General features: G+C 44.0%; 1 protein-coding gene across 4 annotated transcripts; it reads left to right on the top strand.

Annotated features, from left to right (window-relative positions):
- The first annotated feature begins 4,507 nt into the window (after nucleotides 1–4,507).
- On the top strand, nucleotides 4,508–11,022 carry METTL17 (methyltransferase like 17). 4 transcript variants are annotated; one of them, XR_009355462.1, is made up of 14 exons: nucleotides 4,508–4,653; nucleotides 4,773–4,926; nucleotides 5,009–5,143; nucleotides 6,059–6,140; nucleotides 6,535–6,616; nucleotides 6,938–7,011; nucleotides 7,459–7,553; nucleotides 8,071–8,141; nucleotides 8,337–8,444; nucleotides 8,958–9,026; nucleotides 9,912–9,962; nucleotides 10,213–10,305; nucleotides 10,517–10,726; nucleotides 10,801–11,022. XR_009355462.1 is itself a non-coding variant. In XM_059180995.1 (14 exons), the coding sequence occupies exons 1-14, from the start codon at nucleotides 4,573–4,575 to the stop codon at nucleotides 10,913–10,915; spliced, it is 1,398 nt and encodes a 465-aa protein (XP_059036978.1). In that variant the 5' UTR covers nucleotides 4,508–4,572; the 3' UTR covers nucleotides 10,916–11,022. The 4 variants fall into 4 exon arrangements, 3 of the variants coding, with proteins under 3 accessions (XP_059036978.1, XP_059036980.1, XP_059036979.1); XM_059180995.1 differs by having other exon boundaries at nucleotides 10,539–10,726; XM_059180997.1 differs by having other exon boundaries at nucleotides 4,983–5,143; nucleotides 10,539–10,726.
- Nucleotides 11,023–11,149: the final 127 nt, after the last annotated feature.

Raw genomic sequence — 11,149 nt, 5'->3', positions numbered from 1 at the left:
AAGCAAGCTCCCCACTGAGTAGGGAACCCAATACGGGGCTTGATCCCAGGCATGACTTGAGCTAAAGGCAAATGCTTAACTGCCTGAGCCACCCAGGCACCCAACCAGGGTCATGTTGAATTGCATTCAACAACTAAGAAGTCCAGCCAGTTGAAATGCACAATGTCTACTTGTTGAATATATAACTTGGTTCCCAAAATTATTAACAGGACCTATTAACCTGAATTCCTATTTTGGAATATTGGTATCTTTATTAGTATCTTTATTACCTCCCCATTTCTACACTGCACCAAGTATAGTTTACAAAGCTCAGTCAAATGACAGAAACCTATACATCTAACATTAGAATGAATTTGGTAACTCATTGATAATGATATTCTCCCCTTAATTACGGGAAGGTGGTTGGGAGGATAATGCATCTCAGTTGATTCTCAATCAACCTAAATATACTGAGATTCCAAAAATGAACATAAAACACAAGACACAGCATCAATAATCAAAAATAGAAGAAACATTCTTTGGCAGAAGGTGGGGAGCTAATTGTAGAAATAGAGATCATAGAGTCCCATCATAAGCAGGAGTAATACAAAAACAGTGCCTTCTGAAAATTTTCTAAAACACAACAGAAGAGAAGGCATTCTGAAAGTTCTTAAATAGAAAAAGAGGACCACCAGAGAGGAATACAGATAACAGTAGTCTGTGAAATTCCACTGAAAAAATAAAAACTACCTTATGGACACCAAGAAACAAAGGGTATTTGATCCTTTTTACTCATATTTTATTCTTATGTAAAGAGAACAGAGATATACTTTTAGATCATCAATATTTATTTAAGTGACATTTTTGAGTGCCCTTGATGTGGCAAGCACTATGCTAAGTGCTGTGTATGCAGTGGTGAAGAAAATAGACATATGCCTGCATTTTCCAAATCCTCTCCCCACATACTTTGCTCATGATACTTATGAAGTATATGTCAAATACTGAGCTGTAAATCTGTGAAGACAGGCTTGAAAGAGGATGTTGCCTATTTATCCAAGTGATAACCAGTAACATCAGGATCCATGTGCCTTAGAAATGAGGAATGGGTATTTCCCAAACTAGCTCAGAAGGATATATTTGAACTGAGAAGAGAAAATCTTTCTGTCGCAGCAGTTAATTACCTTCAGTAAGAGCCCATCATAACCAGGGACACTGCACATTTGTCATCAAGACTACGGCTTGGGACCTCTTTTGTATCCTGGATCAGTAGATCAAGTGAGGGCAAATCATTTATCAAATCTGGGAAAGAGAAAAGACAAACATCAAAAATGAAAAGATAGTGTAGGACATCACTAGACGGCTCTGCTAGACTGATAAGTAAAATCATAGTCACAGAGAGGTATAACCAAGAATTAGCTAAACTATGACATTCTATTTAATCACAGCTCAGAGCAACTCCCCTAATTGCTGCTGAAGATACTTCAGTAATATCGTTACCTCTGGAAGACAGTAGAGGACTAGTGAGAAGAGATGGTTGGTGTTTACTTCAGAACAAAAGAAAAGACACAGCACACTCCAGCTCCAAGGGAGAGAGGTGGAGGGGGACAGAAGGGAGAGAAAGAAAGAGGGCAAGAGAAAGAGAGTGTGAGACAGAGGAAGAAAAAGGAGGGAGGGCAGAGGAGGGGAAAGAATGGCTTTCTAAATGCACAGCTAAAGCAACAGCTCAGAGGCATGGATACCATTCTTCAGGATCCAGTGTGCTTACTGAACAAGAGAGCTCTAAATGATACGGTGTCCCAAATAGGAAAAATACACGGTTCCAGCAACCAAAGAGCAGAAACAGAAGTGACTCCACTTACCACACCCACTGACCAACTGGGAAATTTTGTACTTTCTTCTCTGTAACTCTGGGCTCTTCAGGGCCAAAGGCCCAAGTCCCCAGAGCAGATGCACCCTAATCTTTAAAAAAAAATCTTAAAAAAAAATGTGAAGGGGCACCTGAGTGGCTCAGTTGGTTAGGTGTCTGCCTTCAGCTCAGATCATGATCTCAGTGTCCTGGGATCCAGCCCTGCATGGGGCTCCCTGCTCAGCAGGGGACATGCTTCTCCCTCCCCCTGATGCTCCCCCTGCTTGTGCCCTCTCTCTGTAAAATAAATAAATAAAGTCTTTAAAAAATGGAGTTAATAGACTGTCAGGGTTAAACAGTCCTTATTAGCACGAGGAAGGATATAGGGCTGCTTTTACACAATGAGGCCAGACAGGATTTCGTGTAGAACCCAAGCGACCTATTTTGGTGCTTCCTAGAATTTCCATGTTCCATTGTAACTGTGAATATGTGCGTTCAGCAATCTCAGCCAGAGAAAGATATGACTGTCAAGGGTTTGGACCCCTCAGGAATGAAGGTTTGGGTCATAATACCAGGCAAGCCACTAAGACCTGAGGACATGTAGTGGAGAGTGAGGGGAAATTAGAATTCATAGTAAAGGAGGGAGTGGATGCGGGCCGGTTGCAGCCCTGAGATCAACTGCAGTGATAGTGGCTATAATTTGCTGTATTAACCTCCTTCTTCTAAGTTTCTCTTTAGGAACAGAGGCCCATATGAAGGTTGAAGGAATTGTCTCTTGAAACCATCTGGAAAAGTAGATCTGTGTGGCTCTAGGCAGCTATGAAAATGCACTCCTAAGATCTCCTGCCATGGGGATCATAATTGACGATGGCTCCAATTGCCACACTGAATCTGCTACACTTCCCATGGGCTGTCCTCAAAAAGTCAGTGCAGCAGGGATACTAAGTCAACCCTGTCTCCGCCCAATGAGGGATGCCTCTAACGTTGGGCTCAAAGATTCTCCACTGGCCTGGCTGAAACTCTTAGAACTGTGCAGATCCAAGCTGTTTTACTTCCCGTCCTCTTTCACAGAGCTCAAACTTGATTCCCTCTCTAAAAGTTCTTCCTGCCTCCTCCGGTTTTCTCTTCCTTTCCCCCCTCACAAGACTCCTTCCAGAGCACTCAGATTATAAAGCCAAAGCCTCCTTTATTAGAATCAAAGCTTACTAACCTAAACGCAAATCAGACACTTAACTCTCTGATGGATATAGTTCCCCATATTTTACCCCATAATTATTATATTTGGACTCTTGCAGTTGCAGCAAAAACAATACTTTCACCCATCCAGACAGCAGATAGCAAAAAGTTAACATATTCCATAGTTGACCAATATGTTTGCTAACAGAATCAAGAGGGCACACAGCCCAGTGAGTTCATTTTAATGCTACATGTTAATTTAACACTTCAGGACATGTAGCATATTGTTCCCAGTTAGCTTGCTAAGTTACATTCCAAGGGCCAACAATATCCGGTAGAGTATATGTTTAAAGGTGAAGCTCAGACTTAAAACTGCCCGTTTACTCTTTTTATTTTCAAAAAGATTTATTTATCTATCTATCTATCTATATAGCACGTGAGCAGGGGTGGGGGGAAGGGCAGAGGGAAGGAGGGAATCTCAAGCAGATTTCCCGCTAAGCAGGAAACCCAATCTCACAACGCTCCAATGACGACTTGAGCTGAAATCAAAGTCCCGGCCTCAACCAACCTAGCCACTCAGGGGCCCCTAAACTGCCCAAGTTTAAATCTAATTGTCATCTAACAAGGTTTGTGATCTTGGGCGTGATATTTAACCATTTGAATACCCACTTTTTTCAACTGCAAAATGGTGTTAACAGAATGTATCTCACAGATAGCAGGGACTAAATGTGCTAATATTACAGTGCGCTTGCCCACTGTATTGTATGTTCTCTTAGCTACTTATCTAAGAGACATCTTAGATCTTAGAAAAATACATGTCAGGCATCTGCTGACATGTAGCAGTTTTTTGTTTTTTTTTTTTAAGATTTTTATTTATTTATTTGACAGAGAAAGAGATCACAAGTAGGCAGAGACACAAGCGGAGAGAAAGAGAGGAGGAAGCAGGCTTCCTGCTGAGCAGAGAGTCCGACCTGGGGCTCGATGCCAGCACCCTGAGATCATGACCTGAGCTGGTCGGAGGCTTAACACTCTGAGCCACCCAGGCACCCCCAAGAGGACAGTTTAATATGGAGAATAATAACAAACAAACAAACAAAAAAATGTATCTATTAACTATTAATTTCTGTTATCTTGAGTTGCCTAAATTCGGGTTTTTCTTATCTTTCCATTACTGAATTCTCCCGTTCTCACACACGGGGACAAAAAATCCCAAGACTTCGGAGGTTCTCCAGAGAGAGAAGCAAGGAACACAGGTAGGTAATACATCCGTAAATAGTCTTTTCCTGTCTATGGCGCTTCTCTAGAGAGTCCAGAAAAGGGCCCGTCCCCACCCCGCCCCTCGACCTCGGATCATCTAGACCAAACCCCGCACAACCCTGACGCCACTTCGCCGGGGACTGTTTACACAGGAACCCAAAGCCTGACCCCACCCACGTACCGTTACCCTCCGAGGTGATTTACATATCGGTTGTTTATTGGCTACTATAAGCACTCGGTCTTCTCATTGGCTGACACTGCTCCGTGTGCGTCACGGGTCTCATCATTTCCGTTTCCTGCTCGCCTCCGGTGCCATGGCGACCATAAGAGGACTGAGGCATCTGCTGACATGTAGCTGGTGGCGCCGCGGCAGTGGAGAAGCTCCCCAGTCTCGCGTGAGTGTCTGCTTTCCCTGCTCTCGGAGAAACTCTGGATCTCAGGAACAGTCTCTTCCTTAGCGAAGGCCAGAGCCTTCCCTCTGCCCTGCAATCAGCTTTTCTTTCCCGGCCTGCAGACGCTCGCTGCCGTCGTTCCGGGCATATCGCAGGTCGATAACAATTCCGATTTTCTGGGAAAGACGCCCCATCGCCGGCACCCCGGCATCTTGCAGCTGCCATGCATCAAGGTGCCGCCAGCACTGGCTGCCGCTGCGCAGTTCCTGCTGCTCGGTGAGTACCGGTGGGAAGCGGAAACCCGAGAAGCAAAACACTGTGTCTGCATTAAGTGATGCGTTTCATCTTTGGCCCATAGAGAGCTCGATGCCCAATGTGGAGAAGCAGGTGCAAGCACTGACCAATTATCTGTGGAGCCGGCGTTTACCTGTAGAGCCCCAGGAGTTGCAAAGACGGGCTGTCCATCTTGAGAAGAAATTCCTGGAAAACCCAGGTGGGGCCTAAGAATAAAGAGTAGGCCCAACTGAAATACCGGTGGGAAATTAAAAGCAAGGAATAATTTTACAGATCTGTTTGAGTATCTGTGACAAACAGATACTGCGGTTTCCTGTTTGATTTTCTGGCTGCGGCTGCTTGTTACAGTGATGCCTTGCTAAAACAGAATAGTTTCCGAGGTTGCTCTTGGGATTTTTGTAAAGGTCAGCAAGGTACTTCAGTATCCTGTCAAAGTCTAGGTCTTCGGGGTTTTATCCTGCAAATCCATTGGATTAGGACGGTTTAAGTTTTTATTAAAATGAAATAAAATCCCTGTATGGCTCCCTGTCCAGTACTGAAACGCTCTTCAGGGATAGGAGAATGAGTCTAACTCATCAAGTTACTTTCATGAGTGTGAGCTCCTTAATACTACAGACCTGCCTTTTATTCATCTTGTGTTCCCTGCGTTACCTGGTTCATAGGTACTCAGTAGATAAAATAATACTGAGCTGAACACAATCCTGAGATGAGATTTTTCAAACCCCTTTCTTCCCTCTAGGAACATTGGAGATGTCACGTACTAAAGTTTAGGGGGACCTGAGGAAATCCACAAAATATTGTCCTTATCCTATCCTTTTAAATCTTTGAGACACTTCCCTTTAAAAGAGAGCAAAGCCTGTGGGATGGTTTTGATCTTGTTGACTAAACTGCTGGTAGAGACAAAATACTGTCTCATGCATTCTGGTGGTAATGGTGGTGGTTGCTGTTATTCTTACCCAAAATTTTTCTCTAGATTTTGCATTTTCTTAAGCTTTGAGATTTTGCTTAAGGGGAAGGATGGAAATTGCAGAGGAATGGACAAGCAGCATATTCAGATATTGGAGCTGAGCCCTGGTCTTCCTAGGTCCTCACTCAGTTCTTGTTCTCACCACAGACTTAGGTCAAGTGGAGGAGAAACTTCGTGAAGCTGTGCTGCGAGCCCTGCGCAAAACTACCTACCATTGGCAAGAACTGAGGTAAGGGGGGCTAGAAGGGCTGCAAAAAAAAAAAAAAAAAAATCTTGTCTCTAGGAGGAGACTGGGGAAGTGCTATTACACAATTCCTGTTTGAAAAGCCTACCTGTTTGAAACTCAGGACTTCTCTATTTTTTTTTTTTTTTAAGATTTTATTTATTTATCTGACAGACAGAGATCCCAAGTAGGCAGAGAGGCAGGCGGTAGGGCGGAGGGGTGGGAGGAAGCAGGCTCCCCACTGAGCCACTCAGGTGCCCCAGGACTTCTCTCTTTTAAGGAGTGAAAGTACTGAGCTGGAGGAGCCCTTTCCAAAGATTTCATTCCTAAAAATATAGAAGGTTAACTATGGGATGGAGGTTATTTCCTGGTAGGTGTGACTCTCTGGTTTTTCTGGCAGCTACAATGAGAGCTTGAGCCTGGTATATATGGCAGCAAGACTGGATGGTGGCTTTGCAGCAGTCTCCAGGGCATTCCATGAGGTGAAAGCCCCTCAGCTTCCAACCCGTTACCGTCAGTTCCCTTATCCACAAAGTAGTCTCCTGGGGTATGGTTCTTGGGAAATTGCATGTCTTTTTTTTTTTTTTTTTTTTTTTTTTAGAGACTCTTTATCCTCTGAAAGGGTTTCATGACCCAAGGAATGTTTAAAATCATTGTTTTAGGAAATTCCCAGTCTATAAAGTATTTACATTATATCTCAAAAAACATTCACATCTCATCTGCTCTTTCATGGTCCCCTAATTCATAGTGGCTCTAAATAAGGGTCTGCTTCCCCTACTGTGGAGTGTTACATATTTCTTCAGATCCAAGCTCGAGTTCCAGAGTTCCAGCCTCAAACCTTAATGGATTTTGGCTCGGGTACTGGTTCTGTCACTTGGTAAGTATCTTACTGTCTCTGTCAATTCTAGCTCTATAGAGCCATGTGTATAACACTCCAAGAGACTAGGGAACCAGAGGGAGAATAGGAAATTTGGGAACTAGAATGTTTCTTCGCTCAGATTGGTAAGGCATAAGAAAGTATATGGATTAGGGCCAGAACTTAAAGAAACTTCAAGTGAAAAAAGACCCATGTTTAGAAAGATAAAAAAGGAAAGGAATTTAGTCTAGGGCATAGCACCAAGATTTTTTTTTACCTATAAGTAGTTTTTTTGAGCCTGACCTTTTTTAAGGAGTAGTAAATGAAGTAAGAAAATGGCACTGTTAGTTTTTCCAACCATTTTAAGATCATATTCTGTTTCCCAGGGTTGGGGTTGTGGACAGAGGGATCTCTTGTAGGGATGACTCTTTGTCATTGGAAATGGTGATTTATATTTTGCCATCTTAGGGCTGCTCATAGTGCTTGGGGCCAGAGCCTACGTGAATATTTGTGTGTGGACAGCTCAGCTGCTATGTTGGTTTTGGCAGAAAAGTTACTGAAAGGTGAGGACGGAAGATAAGGAAGGGTTTCTTCAAAGTTGAAGGAGTTAAGCAGAGAATGAAAAAGTTGTTTTATTGGGGAGTAGAGGAAGGCTGAAAGTTAAAGAGGAGTCTGATTTCTTTCCAGTGTTGTGGTCAAGCAGAGGGTTGTAGAGGCCTTTGCTGGACTGGCGGGGGGTTGGGTAAGATAAACAGGACAGGCAACCCAGTGTTTCCCTACCCTTTGTTTTTGTTTTTGTTTTTGTTTTTAAGATTTTATTTATTTGAGAGAGAGGGAGAGAATATGAGCCAGGGTAGGGGCAGAGGGAGAAACTGACTCCCCACCAAGCAGGGAGCCCTACCACGGAGCCTGTTGCAGGGCACAGAGCTTTGACCTGAGTCAAAGATGGGCGCTTAAGCACCTGAGCCACCCGGGTGCCTTGTGGTTTTCTTTAGCCTTGGGACCCTATTTCTTATCGAGAGATCACTTCAGTTTATACCTGTACACTCAAAGTTGCTGTGCCTCTGCTTTACTCCACAGGTGGTTCAGAATCTGGGGAGCCTTATGTTCCAGGTGTCTTCTTCAGACAGTTTCTACCTGTATCACCCAAGGCAAGTGCCAATGTTTAGAGTGTTAAATGTGGAATTTGGCAGATGGAAAACCGTGGCTTCAGCTTTGCAACCCAGCCTTGAGTGTTAGAAGATAAAACAGAAGAAATATAAGGGGATAGAACTTTGTTAGGTTCTTGGAAGGAGGGTCAGGAGTGGGGATGTCACATCTCTCACGTTTTTTTCCTTGATTCTCAGGTACAATTCGATGTGGTGGTATCAGCCTTCTCCTTAAGTGAGCTTCCCAGCAAGGCTGACCGCACTGAACTAGTCCAAACCCTATGGCGCAAGACAAGTCATTTTCTGGTGAGCTGAAATTCCTTTTTCCCTTCAAGTTTTAAGGCAGTGTCATGGGTTTCATGCATATCCTTCTCTCCATCGAAATTTACACCATTCTTTTTTTTAAGTGTGTTTTTTTGTCTTGTTTTTAAATGTTTTATATGTTTATTTGTCAAAGAGAGAGAACACAAGCACGGTGATAGGCAGGCAGAGGGAGAAGGAGAAGCAGGCTTCCCACTGAGCAGAGAGCCAGAGGTGGGGCTCCATCCCAGGACCCTGGGATCATGACCTGAGCTGAAGGCAGACACTTAACCACCGACTGAGCCACCTAGGCGTTCCAAAACTTGTGTTCATTCTTGACCATTTTTATCATGCATAGATCCCTTTGTCTCTCTTTTAGGCTCTCCATTCCCATCTTATGTGGGGATGGCCCTTTCCTTTAGGGCCCTCTGCTGTATCTGTTAATGTCTTACAGAGCTGCTAGCATTTATGTTTTCATGTAATTCAAAGCTTATGCTTATTTTCCTTTTTTGTGAACAGGTATTGGTAGAGAATGGAACAAAAGCTGGGCACTGCCTTCTTATGGATGCCAGGGACCTCGTCCTTAAGGTAAGAGTCTTTCTCCTTCTTTCACTCCTGTCCCACCATCTGTCAGTGGTCACTGCTGCTCCCTTAAGACTGAAGAGACTCTGTCATACAATGGTAAGGGTGACTCTCAGGGTATTAGGCATATAAAGTTGTTATGAGATTGGATAGTGATTAGCAAACCAGGACCTGTGGATCAAATCTGGCCTGCCACCTATTTTCATATATGCCATGCTTATTGGTGTGTCTCTTGTCTATGGCTGCCTTTTTTTTTTTTTTAAGATTTTTGTTTGTCAGAGAGAGAACACAAGCAGGGGGAGCTGCCTGCAAAGGGAGCTGCAGGCAGAGGGAGAAGCAAGCTCCTTGCTGAGCAAGGAGCATGGTGTGGAACTCGATTCCAGAACCCTGGGATCATCACCTGAGATGAAAGCAGATGCTCAATCAACTGAGCCACCCAGGTGTCCTGTCTATGGCTGCTTTCATACTATAAACAGCAGAGTTGAATAGTTGGGACAGAAACAGATTTTGCCTACTCTCTAGGCCTTTAAAAAAGAGTAAGTGCTCCAACCCCTGATTCAGGGCATTGCTAAGCCAAGAACCTTATCTTTTGGGGACAGTATGAGCCAGTATATAATCATAAATTTAATTGTCCTGGAGTGGGATTTTTTTGAGAGTAGAGGTTGCTGACAAGGGAAAGCACCATACTATGTGCCAAGTTCCTGCTTTTCTCCTACTACAAAGAGAAGGTTCTTTGTTTGGAGTATTAGAGAACCAGCCAGCTTAACTCAAGGAGCCTAGTTAATAATTATTAGAATTGAATGTTAAAGGAGTCCTCAGTTTACTGAGTAGAGAGATTGAGTTATGAGACTAGACCCCTCAGACCCAGCTTAATTTTTTTTTTTATTTTAGGGAAAAGAGAAGTCACCTTTGGACCCTCGACCTGGCTTTGTCTTTGCCCCAGTGAGTATTACTTCTGCCTTTCCCAGCCTGCAAAGATGTAAACTCAGCTGTGGCCAGGAAAAGTGAGAGGGTAAAGCTAAGCCACCGTCTACTATTTTGTGTCCCTATTCAGTATCTTTCTTAGTTGTTGCCTTGGCTCTCCCTGCTTCCAGCTCCTATGTTCCCATTGCCCTAGCCCTTCTTAACTCTGTCACTCTTTGTTTTTCAGTTGTATGATTCTCTGGGGTTTTTTTGTCTTGTGTGTTCCCAGTGTCCACATGAACTTCCCTGTCCCCAGTTGACAGCCTCTAAGCCCCTGGCCTGTAGCTTTTCTCAAGCTTACCACTGCATCCCCTTCAGCTGGGTATGTTTCCTGGGAATGTTAGGGCAGGGAGAAAGTAGCCTGGGGGAGCAGGATGATAAGGAGTCAGAGGTGGGAGGAGTTGGAGAAGTCAGAGAAGAGCCTGGAGGTTTGCAGGCCTGGGTGTACATGGCTTATAGAATCTGAAAATGGCTGCAGGGATTGGGGGAGGGGGATCACAATTTTTTTTCCCATCTCTTTTTTCTCCAAATAGTCTCTCTGTATCCTTATCTTAGAACAAGAAGAAGCAAAAAGAGGAAAAGTTCTCAATGGTAATTCTTGCCCGGGGGTCTCCAGAGGAGGCTAATCGCTGGCCCCGTATCACTCAGCCTGTCCTTAAACGGCCACGCCATGTGCATTGTCACCTGTGCTGTCCAGATGGACATATGCAGCATGCTGTGATCACAGCCCGCCAGCATGGCAGGTATAAAGAGTGTGACCAAAATTAGGGGGAGGTGGCAAGAAGCTAGAGCCCACATTGACCTCTCTTTTCCGTAGGGATTTGTATCGTTGTGCTCGAGTCAGCTCCTGGGGAGATCTTTTACCTGTGATCACACCTTCAGAGTCGGAGCTTCCTCTGTCCCCTGCTGACGACAAGGATTTTCTTACTTAGGCCTGCCAAGGCTGAAGCTCCCTGGTATCCAGGGTGGGAGTGCTGGCAGCCCTATGTATGTTTGCTTGAGGCTTTAATAATAATAAAAAGTTTTCAAAGAGTAGAAATGGATCTTGTGATTCCTAAAAGATACAGAGGTCGGTTTTCATGTTCAGTCCTGTAACAGAGAGAATTCTCAAGATATTCAGTGCCTTATCTTCTCACACAGGTTGCAAGCTTTTGAGATACTGCTTC

This window comes from Mustela lutreola, chromosome 7 (genome assembly GCF_030435805.1).
Source record: "Mustela lutreola isolate mMusLut2 chromosome 7, mMusLut2.pri, whole genome shotgun sequence".
Lineage (NCBI taxonomy): Eukaryota > Metazoa > Chordata > Mammalia > Carnivora > Mustelidae > Mustela > Mustela lutreola.
Note: the sequence above shows the minus strand (reverse complement) of the source record. Positions and strands in the feature narration are given on the sequence as shown.